This window comes from Enhydra lutris, unplaced genomic scaffold, assembly GCF_002288905.1.
Source record: "Enhydra lutris kenyoni isolate GAN:26980312 unplaced genomic scaffold, ASM228890v2 scaffoldscaffold64, whole genome shotgun sequence".
Taxonomy (NCBI): domain Eukaryota; kingdom Metazoa; phylum Chordata; class Mammalia; order Carnivora; family Mustelidae; genus Enhydra; species Enhydra lutris.
The window spans coordinates 7,839,151-7,853,658 of NW_019154148.1; the positions used below are offsets into that span (position 1 = coordinate 7,839,151).

At 55.2% G+C, this 14,508-nt stretch overlaps 2 protein-coding genes across 2 annotated transcripts in view; one reads left to right on the forward strand and one right to left on the reverse strand.

Annotated features, from left to right (window-relative positions):
* LOC111158900 (zinc finger protein 879) overlaps nucleotides 1–14,508 on the forward strand; it is a 166,379-nt gene that overhangs the window by 89,686 nt on the left and 62,185 nt on the right. The window lies entirely within an intron of this gene.
* LOC111158901 (glutamate metabotropic receptor 6) lies at nucleotides 411–13,187 on the reverse strand. Its single transcript, XM_022521222.1, has 10 exons — nucleotides 12,684–13,187; nucleotides 10,148–10,364; nucleotides 9,771–9,906; nucleotides 8,943–9,097; nucleotides 7,721–7,861; nucleotides 7,418–7,618; nucleotides 5,633–5,778; nucleotides 4,898–5,521; nucleotides 1,771–2,082; nucleotides 411–608 (listed from the first exon to the last, which is right to left on the reverse strand). Exons 1-10 carry the CDS (start codon nucleotides 13,185–13,187, stop codon nucleotides 411–413), a joined length of 2,634 nt encoding a protein of 877 aa, XP_022376930.1.

Below are 14,508 nucleotides of genomic sequence, written 5' to 3' on the forward strand. Positions count from 1 at the left end.
TTGAATGTTGCACAGTCCACACATTCTGATGGCTGTTTGGGTAGAACTCTCACTCACGCTGGGCCAAGCCCAGGGGCTTCATCATGCTCTCCGAACTCAGACCAGGAAGTGTAAGTTCAGTCCTCCCTAGAGTAGGATCCTCTTGGTAGCTGTTTCCCACCATGAGTAGAAAGTCTGGTCTGCAGCAAGTATGTATGATGCCAACAGGCACGGAAAAGCAGGGATGAAGTGTGGTATATGGGTCCAGGTCTTTCTGGAGGCCAACCCCATCCTGGTGGGCATGGGCTTTGAGGACCCCCTGCTTCTGACTGTTCACTGCAGACCTGGACTTGTCACAGCTTCCACCGTGAAGCAAGAGAAAGAAAAGAACAGAAGGGAGGGAACAACCACTCCCACTCCTCCCCCACTCACTACTTGGGGGCCTCTGTGTCCTCGCCCTTGGGTGGGGCTGCCACTGTTGAGGTCGCCTTAAGGCTCCGCTTCCGCTTCTGCACGTTCTGCTCCGGGTGGAATAGGATGACGTAGGTTTTGGGCACATACAGCATGCCAAGGGACACCGACGCACTCAGGCTCAAGGAAACAGTCAGTGTGGTGGTTTGGATGTAGATCTGAGCCATGGAGGAAAGGACTGGGTGGGACTCGGCATTGTTCTTTCCCGCCCCCACCCTCACATGAGTCTGTGTTCATCTGGTGGATGGAAAGGGCAACCATATAAGCAAAGGCCCTGTGGCATGAAGAAGTGATGGTCATGGTGTGGCTCTGACATAGGCAGGACGGAGAATGAATAACACAGGACCAACTGGACAAGTGACCAAGGGAAGGGCCCATTCACAGTGAGTGACATCTGGGGAAAGGGTTCATATGCCTAAAAAGCACTAGAGCATGTTAATGCATGGATGAATGTTTTCAAATGTACGCACGAATGAACACTTTGAATGAAAGAGCAAGTGGGCAAACATGAAGGACAGTGGTGAATAAACACGTTCTACTATACATGCAAGGAAATCACTGAATAATGAGCAAGAAAATGGACTGACAGATTAATGGACTGATGGCTACAAAGTATCTAAAGAAGTAACTGAATGAAAGTAAATTAATGGAGAGGAGCCTGGGTGGCTTATTCGAGTAAGCATCTGACTCTTGGTTTCAGCTCAGGTCATGATCTCGGGTCATGGGATTGAGCCCCATGTTGGGCTCTACACTCAGCCTGGAATCTGCTTGAGATTCTCCCCCACTGGCTCCCTCCACCCCTTCCCCCTGCTCACAGACACATTCTCTCTCTAAAATAAATAAATAAATCTTTAAAAAAAAAACAACACAAGCTAATGGATGGTTAGAAGCATAGATGAACACATGAATGAACAAAGGAAAATTGGGCTGACTGAAGCAGCAAAGGGAAACTGACAAATGAGTGAATGAGGTTTTTTTTTTTTTAAAGATTTTATTTATTTACTTGAGAGACAGAGTGAGCAAGAGAGAGGGAACACAAGCAGAGGCAGAGCAAGAGGGAGAAGCAGGCTCCCTTGCTGGACAAGGAGCCCAATGTGGGGCTCGATCCCAGGACCCTGGGATCATGACCCGAGCCGAAGGCAGACGCTTAACCGACTGAGCCACTCAGGTACCCCGTGAATGAGGTTTTTAAGTACGTGAATGAATTAACCAAAAAGCAGTCATTCATGCATGTGGCCCAGCGCTTGGGACCACTGAACCCTTCCATGGACAGGCAGGAAACAAAGGAGGCAGTGGAATCGACGGGGAACCCCAGATTACCTTTTCAGCTGACTGGGCGGTGCCAAAGAAGATAGGCACAAAAGCCAGCCAGATGATGCAGGTGGTGTACATGGTGAAACCGATGGGCTTGGCCTCGTTGAAGGTCTCAGGCACGCCGCGGGCTTTGATGGCGTACACCGTGCATGTGACCATGAGCAGGAGGCTGTAGCCCAGGCAGCCGATGAGGGACAGGTCTGACATGTCGCACTTGAGCACCCCTCTGGCCTGCTCTGGGTCCACTGTCCGTTGTTCTTCATAGTCGATCACGCTGTGTGGGGGCTGGGCCCCCAGCCATGCCATCACTCCCACCACCTGTGGGAGCCAACACGGGTCAGGGAAACATGCAGCCTGGCCACCCACCAATGTCTCTGGCAGGTTAGGGTCACCTTGAGGCTCCTGGCCTATTTAGTGGGATGCTCAGGCCTGAGAGTCCCCATGGAGAGGGGAGGACCATCCAGGAGGGGACTGCCTACACAAAGGCTGGTGGACAGAAGGGGCTGCCGTGAAGATATGTGCTGGCAATGTGAGGGCTGGCTGGGTAACGGGCCCTGGATGTCCTCTTCCTGTATCCCAACCATCACCAAGTCCCGCAAGATACAGTGACTACAGGCAGAGGCGGCCTACACATAGTCCCTCTGAGCCAGCTTGGGGAAGGAGCCAGTGTCTGTCCCACTGATAAAGGGCTAGACTCGGCAGAGATTCTCTTTCCTCACAACCCCCCACCCCCAGCTGCCCGGGGGTAGGCAGGACCATCTCCATTCTGCAGATGTGAAAACACTCGCTTGATCCCGTCTAGCACCATGGCAAACCTAGTTCCTTCATGGCAAACCTAGTTCCTGAGGACCCCTTCCTTCTCAAGATCCAGAGTACTTCTGAACACAGGGTAACGAAATCCTGTGGGTATGCAGAGTGAAGCTCAGAATGAGGCACTAAACAGAGTAGAAAGGATGTGAGCTGATGCCAGATCACCGGAGGTTATCAAAACCAAACTCAGGCACTGGATGTTGTACACAACTAATGAATCATGGACAGTACATCAAACACTAATGATGTACTGTATGGTGGCCAACTGAATATATTTTTTAAAAAATAAATTAAAAAAAAAATCAAACACAGGGATGCCTGGGTGGCTCAGTCAGTTAAGAATCTGCCTTTTAGTCAGGTCATGATCCCAGCATCCTGGGATTGAACCCTACATTGGGCTCCTTGCTCAGTGGGGAGCCTGCTTCTCCCTCTCCCTCTGCCTGCTGCTCCCCCAGCTTGTGCATGCTCTCTCTCTTTCTCGATAAATAAATAAATAAATAAATAAATAAATAAATAACATCTTAAAAAATAAGTCAAAAGCAAGCACTAATAGGGAGGAGATGGAGTAGCAGTTCTCTCACAGTGACAGAAGACATGACCTTGAGCCAAAGGGAGCTGGGGAGCAAGAATTAAGACACCTGCAATGAAGGCAGGACCCTGGAAGGGCTGCCGCGTTCATTTGTGCTGGTTGTTCACTGTACAAGACTGTCTGGTATGTGTGTATGTGTGGGGGGCATGTAGGGCTGAAATCGAGCCAACATTTTAGTGCCATGCTATGTACCTAGAGCAAGGCTCTGTGATCCCGGAGGAGGGCATGCTTTTTAATAATTTGTTCACCAGAAAGGAGAACCTTTTTGTGATCCTTCCAGAGGCAGCAGCTCCACGGACAAGAGACTAATAAAATCCCACCCACCATCCAGGAGAGCTGTCTGGAGGCTCCTCTTAGAACAAGCTTCTAGGTAGGAAAAAAAGTTGCCTATGAGGAACTCTCATCCAAGGCCTGAGATATACAGGAATAGCAAACAAAAGGGACCCCACCAATTTCACAACACCTGTAATGGAACTAGCATCCGTACCTGGAAACAAAACAAACAAAGAAAAAACGCAACTCCTACAAAATAATAGAAAATGAGCAAAGTAGAGGAACAGGCACATCACAGAAAAGGAAATCTCAAAGGCCAGCTGCACTAGTAATTAAGTAGATGCAAATTAAAACGAGATGCCATTTCATGTCCACCGTATTGATGAATGACCCAGTAACACTGCAGGTATGCCTCTTTGCAGGGGTTCGGAATTTCCGGAAGGGAGGGTATAATGTGGGGAGTCCAGAGATGAGCCAGGAAGTACTGACTGTCGTCTAAGTACCTCTGTCCTGGGTGCAAAGGGGCATCACAGGGGTTTCAGGCAGGGAAGCAGAGAGGTAAGAGGTCGGGATGAGCTGGACATTGGCCTTCTGGCTCTCTCAGGGATAGCTCAGACCCTGCTATCTGCGGGAAGATGGCAACACCTTTCAGTTACGGAGAATTGCATGGCCTAAGGCCTGCAGGTGGGAATGAAGGAGGCATACACAGAGCTAGGCAGGGGGAAGGGCTTGCCTGGAGTGCAGAGCGTGCCCTGTCCAAACCAGGCTGAGCACAGGCCCTCCACGTAGCCCTGAGAATTGGCCTGGATCTACAATGCCACAGTGTCACCCACACCTGTCCCTGAGTGGTACCCTTTGCACAGAAAACATGCAGCGCTTTCCAGATCGTGAGAATAATTTTCAACGCCGTAATACTACCAGAGAGAACCCCATGAAGGCACTCTGCTTTTTGCTGCATATAGGTCATGAAATCCTGGCCATTTGTGGAGCAGGACGCCCCACTGCAGAGTAAGGTTTTGGAGCCCATGCCTCTCATCCAGGTTAGCCCAGTGACCCAGCAGCAGGAACTCCCTTTAAAGAAACAGATTCTTTTTCTGCTTGAGAAAAATTATCAGATGGCTTTGCCTTATTTTTATGTGGGAGCCAAACCGTGGAAAGTGTGTTCCGTGTAGGAAAATAATCTCATTGTTTTTTACAGAAACGACGCTGGATGCTGGCACTCCCCAGCTTACTGACCCAGTTCCCTCGAGGATGGAGGAGGATGGGGCTGGGGGGAGGAGTTCTGTTTATAGGAGAACAGTGGGGCCGTGGCTCCTGCAGCCTTTTTTTTTTTTTTTTAAACATGGGAGCCAAAATAGAAGAGCGCTTATCGGATTTTCTGAGTGGAGGACAACCCGCCAGCCCAGCCGCCGTCCCTTCCCCCTTTACCCCCTCGCGTGGCCCCAGGAGCCCGAGGCCCACCTGCACGGAGGTGAGGCTGAAGGTGATGGCGAGCTGCGAGGTGGGGCTGATGAAGGGCGGGGGCGTGACGGAGCGCTTCCCCTGCTCGAAGATGCGGTAGATGCGGTTGGTCTTGGTGAGCAGGGCCGAGTAGCTGAGCGTGGTGCCCAGGCCGAGGAAGAGCCGGCGGGCGGCGCACACGGCCGCCCCGGGCTCGGCCACCATGAGGAAGGTGATGGCGTAGATGAGGAAGATGCCGGTGAGCAGCACGTAGCTGAGCTCGCGGCCCGAGGCGCGGACGATGGGCGTGTTGTTGTGGCGCACGAAGGTGGCCACCACGGTGGTGGTGGCCATGCTGCCCAGCACGGCCAGCAGGAGGGGCGGCGCGGCCCAGGGCGAGGACCAGGTGAGGCGCACGACTGGCGTGGGGCGGCAGCCCGTGTGGTTGAGCGTGGGCCGCATGTCCCCGGGGCAGGCCTCGCACGTGAACTCGTCCACCTGGAAGCGGTAGCCGTCGCAGGGCTCGCAGTGCCAGCAGCAGGGCACGCCCTTCACCATCTTCTTGCGCTCCCCGGGCCCGCAGGGGAGGCTGCACAGGGATGAGGGCACCTCGCGGGTCTCCCCCGACCACTGCAGGGCTTCCACCTGCCGCACAGGAGACGCGTGGGCCTGGGACGTCCACCCGCGGTGGGCTGGGGGGCCTGTGCGCCCCTCCGCCCCCGCCACCCCGGGCTCATTGGGTCGGCGCCCACTCACGTCCAGCCTGAGGTTCTCTGCCCACTGGCCCACCGCCTGGTAGCCGCCGCTGCCCGCGCTGCCGTTGGCCGCCTGGTACTGGAAGATGTCGTAGCGCCCCGGCGCGTCCCCGTTCTCGTTGAACATCACGGGGGTCCCTGCGCTGCCTGGGGCGAGAGCAGGGAACCCTCAGCTGGTCCTCGCGTCCCTCCCGGAGAGGGCGGCCCAGGATGCAGGGAGGCGTGAGGCGCTTGCGCAAAGACGCTCGGAGTCATGGGGGACATCACCTCCCCCTATCCACTGGAGATGGCCGCGGTTATCCACACCCCCCCCCGGAAGTAACAAGCCTCGGGAGCACGTGGGGACAGTGGGACCCCGATGCATTGCTGGTGGGGATGCAAAATGGTGCTGTCACTGTGGAAAACAGTGTGGCGGGTCCTCCAAAAACTGGACGTAGGATTACCACCTGGCCCAGCAAGCCCACTTCCCTGCGTATGTCCGCGAGAAGGGACTCAGCTCAGAGCCTCAAAGATGGTTCACCCACGTTCACGGCAGCATCATTTGTAGTGGCCAAAAGGTGGACGCACCGGGGGTTGAATGGATAAAAAAGTGTTCCCCTATTCATGCAAGGTGATTCTTCAGCCTTAAAAAGGAAAAGACGTTCTAACCCCGGCCACAATGTGGGTGAAACCTTGAGGACGTTATACTGAGGGAAAGGAGCCAGTCACAAAAGGACAAATAGTGCCTGATCCCTCTCACAGCAGGTACGTAGAGCAGGCAAAACCATAGGGACAGAAAGTAGGATGGAAGTTGCCAGAAGCTTGCAGGAGAGGGGATGGGGAGTTAATGTTTAATGGAGACAGAATTTCAGTCTTGGAAGATAAAACAAGTTCTGGAGAATGGTTGCACAACAGGGCACACGACTAAACTGTACACTTAAAATTGGTGAAGATGGGGGCGCCTGGGTTGCTCAGTGGGTTAAGCGTCTGCCTTGGACTCAGGTCACCATCCTGGGAGTCCCATATTGACTCCTTGCTCGGCGGGGAGCCTGCTTCTCCCTCTGCCTGCTGCACCATGTGCCTGCATGCTCTCTCTCTCTCTCTCTCTCTGACAAATAAAATCTTTTTTAAAAAAATGGTGAAGATGGCAAATATGAGCCTATATGTATGTCACCACAGTTTATAAAGAAAAAGAAAGAGCTTAGCTGGCCAGGCCGGACAGTGGGTCCAGACCTGTACAAAGAACAATCAGCCTTGTTTCTTTCAGAAGCTTGTTCGGCCAGTTCGTGGGGCTGGTCTGGGGTGATGTTAAACTGGGCTATTTAACAGACAGCTTGGCAGGCAGAAGGTGTTCCATATTTGGCGGGAGAACAGTTTTTAATTTTTTTTTTAATTTTATTTTTTATAAACATATAATATATTTTTCCCCAGGGGTACAGGTCTGTGAATCGCCAGGTTTACACACTTCACAGCACTCATCATAGCACATACCCTCCCCAATGTCCATAATCCCACCCCCCCAACCCCCCTCCCCCCATCAACCCAGTTTTTAATTTTTATAAAGGATAGTCACTGAACAAGAAGTTTATCTTTCCGCACAAACTGGGAGTGTGGCTTGAGTCCTCCCGGGCCTTTTCCAGACCTTATTCTGAGCCCTGCCCACATGCCAGGCCCTCTGCTGCTACCAGGGGACAGGATACCATTCTGCCTCTCCCATCCCTTTGATCCTGAGTCACCCCAGGTCCAGCAGGGAAATCCATGCCAGGGACGTCCCTTCCCTGTGGGAGGGGATCTGGCTCCCACTCACCGTTGAAGCGGACGGCTCGGATATACTGCAGCAGCATCCGCCCGTCAGTGGTCTCCATGGCTGGGCACAGGCCAGTGAGCCCAGGGCAGAGCGCCTGGTGCATGCTGTGGAGGGCGTGGGCAATGGCGTACACCGCGTCGATCACAAACTGCACCTTCCCCTCCTGCTCGTAGGTCGAGTCCCGGCCGATACGTTCCTCGCCTGTCCTAGGGATGCCCAGAGGAAGTGTGCCCGGCCCCTCCTGGGCCCGCCCGGCCTCCCGCCTTGTCCCCGACCTCCCGTGCCACCCCGGGCAGCTCTCACCTGTGCATTTGCGGATGGTGTCATCTGACTGGGTACCTGAGCTGGTCAGTTTGCAGTTAAAATTCTCCTCCCAGAACTCGGCAAACCAGATGTTGCGACGGTTGTTCTCCAGGGAGCGGGTCATGAAGTACTGGTCAAATCCTGAGAGGGAGGAGAGAGGGCAGCAACCATCTGAATGATTCCTCTGCCACGTGCTCACTATGCAGCTAGGACTGGCCACATGGCCAGCTTCTGGCCTGTGATCTCAAAGCCGTCTGGGGGCTTCAGGGTAGACTGTGCATCCTGTTGTAAACTGAGAGCCTTGCCACCTCAAAGACTTTTATGCTGCTCCTTCTTTCCTGGTTGGGATGCTGTGGTGAAGATGTAATGGGTGGAGCTCCCGCAGCCACTTTGTGAATAAGGCACCTGAGTCACGAAGGCACAGAGCAACCACGAAGAATGGTGGAACAGAAGTAGGGACAGAGCTCAGGGCTTTGAGAACATCATTAACTCACTGTCCCCAACCTGAAGTGGCCTGTTTTCAGACATCTTATCTGGCGATGACATGCCTTTATTGCTAAAACCACTCTCATTCTAATTTGTCAAATGCAACCAAGCGCACTCTAAGGGAAAGAAAGAGCATGAGGGTGGGTGGGAGGCTGGGAGCCCCGGAAAGTCAGGGTTCTCAGTCTTTACAAGGTTCTGTGCTTCATTAAAATAGCCTGAAGCATCTTGTCGAGGCATCTTCAGTTCAGGCTTTGGGAAAACGACCAAATCCTGTTGTAAAGTGAACCTCTCTGCTGGGTTCTTCTAGATATTCATGGGTAGGATGGTGAAGGGAGGGAGGGGAGGCAGGTTTCATCATTTGATCGCTAGGACAATATGTCCCCATCCTCGGTTTTGCTCCCTTTCCCTCCACCCTCAAATTAGTGTGTCTTGTGCAGAACCAGAAATACCAGGAAGATAGGCATTGAATTAAAACAAAAACAAAACCAGAAAAGACACAACTAATTCTTGACCCTGTGAAGTAGGGGGTGGGCTTTTCCTCCTTTGCCAACTCAAACACTGCTTGCTGGGATATATTCACAGAATTTCAGAATCCTAGAATTTGGGAATCCCAGAAGGGACATGGAGCAGGATACACAATTTTACAGATGGGAAAAACGAGTGCCCCCAAGAGGGGATTGTGGGGAGGACAAGCAGGGGCCTGGCATGTGGTGGGAGAGGGCATCCCGGCACTCACCATCTATGGAAGCTCTTTTGGGCAGGATGGTGATGGCGCCCACAGCCACGTCCTCCAGGTTCAGGATGGGAGAGGTCTTGGCTCCCCAGCTGTCTGAGCCGACCCATAAGAAGTGACCTGTCAGGTTGGCATGGTGTGCGGCCTCTAGGACCCTCCTGGTAGGGACAGGGTGAAGGGTGAGCGAGGACCAGAGATCCCCTTTCTACTTTTTGTTTTTCCCTCTCCTTCTGTCCCATTCCAAACCACTCACCAGACCCTCATTAAGCAGTAAAAGTGGTGGGAAAGGGGTTTTGGACACTTGCTCCAGGGTTCTTAGGTAGTAAAGTTTCTAGCCAGGCTCTGGCCCCAGGCTGCCCTCCTGTTCTGTGCACTTGCAGCCCACTTCAAGGAAGAAGGGCCTCCCTTCTCTTGCCAAGCCTCCTGCTGGCTTGGAGCCACACAGGCCTCAGGCCAGGGTCCATGGCCCCCTGCTGATACCCCTTGCACTACCCCAGGTCTCCTTCCCTGACAGCTCATTTTCGGCACTCAGATCTGCCCATGGGTCTCTCCCCCACTGTGAATGATAAGAACAGACAGGTATTCCTCTGTGTTTCCCTTGGCTAGTCCTGGAGTATCTCCACCCATACCCGGCCCGGTTCATTTCTGGGTGTGCCAGACAGACAGATGGGAGCCGGGAAAGTCTGTAAGGGCAGGAGGGGGGGGGCATCAAGAAGAGGGAGGAGGAGGAAGGGAGGATGTGCATGGCTGGGGGATGTGTAAGAAGAGGGGGCAGGGCCTTCAAGGAGAGCCTCTGATAACCACAGTGATTGAATGTGCCGGCTATCCCACCTGATGTCGTCCTCGTTGGCAAAGATGATGATGCCCCGGGCATTGGGAGTCTCCATGAGTCTCTTGATCACCTTGTTGAATTCTCCTGGCTTCGGTTCCCTGGGAATCTTGATGGACTGGGCAATGCAGACCCCCCCTGGGGGGGGGATGCCAGAGTCACCTCTTGTTCAACCCAAGTACCCACCCACCGGGGCCACCATGGTGCAAGACTGTGATGGGGACCGAATGCTCCAAAGGGGCACCTGCCCACAGGGGCACTATCCAGGCTCCCCACCAAGGACCCAGTGTCCCATCTCATGGCTTTGGCCTTGTCCGATGGCCCCTGGCTCACCCCTGTGTAGGCTCCTTGATGCCTTGGACCCCCGCTCCCAGCTCACCAGCCTCCCGGGAGATCTGCACAAAGGCCTCAACCCCGCTCTCGCCATAGTTGCCCTCGGAGGCCAGCGTGGACACATAGTTCCATCCCAGTGCCCTCACGATGTCCACCATGGCCTGGGCCTGGTAGGAGTCTGGTGGCACAACTCGGGAGAAGAAGTCGTAGCGTGTGGAGTCGCTGAGCTCAGGGGCTGTGGAGGCGTAGCTGATCTGGGGTATCTGGAAGGGGGAAGGACACCTGGGCTACGGATGGAGGGAGGGCAGCAGGGATCCAGGACACAGGTTGGGGCACGGAAGCCTGGGATTAGGGCACCAGGGGCCAACGTGGGAGAGCCACATGGAGAGCCCCAAGGGCATGGGGAATGCTCTGTATTTGAGATGTGGTCTGATGGAATATGGGAGGTACAGGGGTCTAGGGAGAGGGCAGGGCACACCACATACGGTGGTGGCGACTGTGTCCAGGCAAAGGGGAAGTGGAGGCTCAAGTCGAGCCTGCAGCCAATCCAGCTGCTGGGCAAAAGGCTGCATTGGCAAGGGGAAATGGAACTCCTTGTCAGCCCCAGGAGACAACATGTTTTCCTAATTCGCACAAAGGGACAAGTCTGTGTAGAGGAGCAGCAGACCAGGCAGGGTCAGAGCAGGCAGGGGAGCTGGGATGGGGTTATTTGATTCAAAGCTCTTTCTGGCCTAATGGAGGGGACTGCTTGTAACTGGGCTTATCTGTGTGCGTTAGAGTGATTGACAGCTGGGATTATAGGCTGAGCTGATCCTGGAGAATGGGGGAGAGGAAGAGCAAGTGTGAAAGGAGAGTGGAGAGGCTAGGAGAGCAGAGGGGTGAGGTGGGAGCTGGTGTGAAGGGCAGAAGAGAGGGAAGGTTCTGGAAGGAGTGGGCTGAGCTGGTCTAGGGGAAACAGGGATGTCTGAAGCAAGGCAGAAAGAAAGTATGGAGTATGGAGACATGATGGGAAGAGCAAGAGGGAGAGAGAAGGGAAGAGGAAAAGAGGAAGGGGGAAGAGAAAAAGAGAGACGAGGAGAGAGAGAAACAAGAACCATAAAGAAGGAGGGAAGGTCAGAGAAAGGCCCAGCGTGGTTAATGGATGCTATAGCTACTCTGGGCACTCTGGACGCTAACGTTTGATCTTCAGAACCATCTTCCTGTACATGTTGAACTTCCTCCAGGAAGTTCATCTAAAATGCCTTGCGATCACAGTGATGCACACACATAAGGAGGTGAACTCGGAAACCCTCAGCCCTGCTCCTGGACCAGGAACTGCAAATCTGGCCCCTGATTGCCTTTCCTGCACCAATGTCTTCATTCGTTTAATTTCTGAATTGATAGCCAGGGTCTAAAACGTGGGAGTGGGGCACCACCCCAGTCTTGGGCTGAGCTGGCGGCAGTGGGCCCTGGACATGTGGGGTCCTGCTTCACTCATCTACACCCCAAACCTTGCCCCTGAAGACCGCCAAGTTTGAGATCTCTGCACTCAGCCTAGAGAGGCAGACATAGGGAAAAGGACAGAAACTAGAGCTCCAGGCAGGACAGGGGACAGAGGTACAAATGCAGACAGACATGGGCAGGCAGGTGAGATGGAGACTCTTCCCTGTGCACCCCCACCCCCAAAATTCTCTCTGTCCCAGCTAGGTGTATCTGTACAACAAGCTCCTGTCCAGGGGGAATCAGGGTGGGGGGAATTATATGGATGCAGATGATGGCGGGGGGCCCAGATAAAACCCCTACCCAGCATGGTAGAAACAGGCCATGCTGGGAGAATGGGAGAAACTCTCAAGAAACACAAGTCCCCTCCCCTAGCCACATGGAAGCAAAGCCTTCCTCTGGGCTCAGAAAGACGAAGCACAGAGATGCCCCCTTCTCCAATGGAACCCCAGTAAATGACTACTGCAGAAAACCCCCAAACTCTAATGCCAAAGGCCCCCCAATCCCTGATTCCTATTCCCCTCCCCCAATCACTGCCCCCCAGGATGCAAGTAAGGGGCTGCTCTGCATTTAAGATGGTTCCCTAAAGATGAGGAACTACCCTCTCTCCCTACCTCCCCAGCAGTCAGGGGTATGTCCTAGTTGCCCCACCAGAAGGAGGGTCCTGGTCCCAGGAAAAATTTGCACTCATTTGAGCACTCCCCAGGGCCCGGGGTGAGACCACCACACAGCAAAGTGCAGTGAGTGTGCCCCAAACAAGGACACCCAAGCTAGTGACCAAGTAGGTGCTAAATTAGCCGCTGCCCTGTTCTAGTGAATCGTGTCCCCAGCCCAAGGCTGCAACCGCCTCTGGGAGGGGGCCCACCTTGACCCTCCAGAAGGTAGGTTTCCTTAATTCTCACAAATGGCTGTGTGTGCACACGGCAGCTCTGGCAGGGCCCCAGAGCAGACAAGGAAGGGTGGACCGGTTGGGTTGATGTGGCTCGGGCGTACATCTGGTGCAAGGGACGGGGTCTGTGAATTTGAGGATTTCTGCCGGGAGATCAGACATCAGCCACCCGGAGGGCGAGGACGGGAGGAGGACGGAAAGAGAGTGCCCTCACCGCAAACAGGCGCAGCACGTTGGCGACCATGATGGAGACGGAGCTGGCCGAGGCGCCGACAACAGCCACGACGCGCTCGGGGGGCGCGGTGCGCAGTGGGGGGACTCCCCCTGGGCAGCGCACGGCCCCCTCGTCGCCGTCGCCACGGCGGCGAATCAGCGCCTGCACGAAGCTCAGCGCCTGCTCCAGCGCGTACGTGTCCCGCGAGCAGGTGTCGAGCAGCCGCGCACCCAGGCGCACGCCGGGCAGGAGCTCGGGGTCGGCGTTCACGCGGTCCAGCGCGTACAGCATGGCCTCCAGCCGGTGCACGCCCTGCTCCTTCTTCAGCGGCCCGCACGCCCGGCCTGCCGCGCCCCGCGCGTGCACCGGGAACAGGCCGCCCAGCGTGAGGCCGCCCGCCAGGCGCACCGAGCCCGCCGCGCCCGCCGTGCCCGCCTGCGCCAGCACCAGCATTAGCATCAGCAGCGGCGGCAGCGCGGCTCGGGAGCTCCCCGGCCGGGCCATCCGCTGTCCTGCTCCAGGGCCGGGAGGGAACAGAACGCGGGAACGCTTTGAGCGCCTGGCAGGAGCCCCGGGTCCTGGGGAGAGGGGAGGCGCGCAATGAACGTCGGCGGAGCCCGGGGGGAGGAGGTGGGATAGCAATTCGCCCTGCGCTCCCAGGCCTCCACCGCGCTCTCACACACTCGGGATCTTCTCACTCAGGTCCACCTGCCCGACCGCGGTCTCCATCTCGCCAGCCTGCCTTTCCCCGACAGCCCTGGGCCCCTGGTCCTCAGCGCACAACCGAACGCACTCCCTAGCCACACTCACCTGCGCCAGCCGCTGTCGCTGTTGGTCAGGACAGGGCTGTGACAGATGTGCAGGGCCCAGAGAGGATTTAGGGATTCTGGGGAGGGGATGAGAGGCCACCCTGAGGGGTGTGCGCAGAAGGGGCGCTCTACACCTCCTTTCCCTCCCTCTTAGGAGAGGAGGGAGCCCTACTCCCTGGGGCTCTCTCTCGTTCTCTCTCTCTCTCTCTCTCTCTCTCTCACACACACACACACACACACACACACACACACTGTCCTCTGTCTCTCCGTTTGTTTCTCTATCTCTGTCTCTACCCCCTGCCCATCTCTCTCTTCTCTTTCTGTCTCTATCAATTTCTTCTTCTTGTCCGCCTCTTCCTTTCTTTCCTAGCCACCTGGGCCTTGGTTCCAGCTGCCCAAGGCACTCCCCAACTTTGTCCCTGCAAAACCCGAATAGAGGGAGAAAGGAGCTCAGATTGACTGAGCCAGGTACACCTGAACAGCAGGAAGGAGAACAGGGCTGGCCAGGAAGGAAGCACCAGCAAGCAGACCTTTAACCTTACTAAGGACTCTGCTTAATACACACACAACAACCCTGCAGCAAGGAGACATTTACTGTGAGCCCCGTTTTGCAGATGGGAAAAGAGAGACCTCAAGGAATGAAGAGTCTCATCTGAGGCCACATAGTTGGCACGGATTAGCCTCTGGATTGGCGCTCAGACTCGTATGAAACCAGCCGCCTACACGGCCTTTAGTGGGGAAGGCGGGACGGACAGGGCCAGCTCACCCCGCAGCTTCTGCCCCAACCTCTCGCATCTGATGATGGAACCCTAAAGAATTGTCCTTCTGGTCATGGAGAAAGCCTTCCTGGGCTCTGGGGTCTGAAGCAGTGACTCCCGCAGTGGGAGGCTCGGATCTTACATTTCCCCATCTCATCATTGAGGGCTACGATGAGGGGGCTTTAGCCACAATATGTTTTAACCATCATTCCTGTCCGAGGCCCCGGATTTGGCTCTCTGATGCAAAGAGAGGGAGAG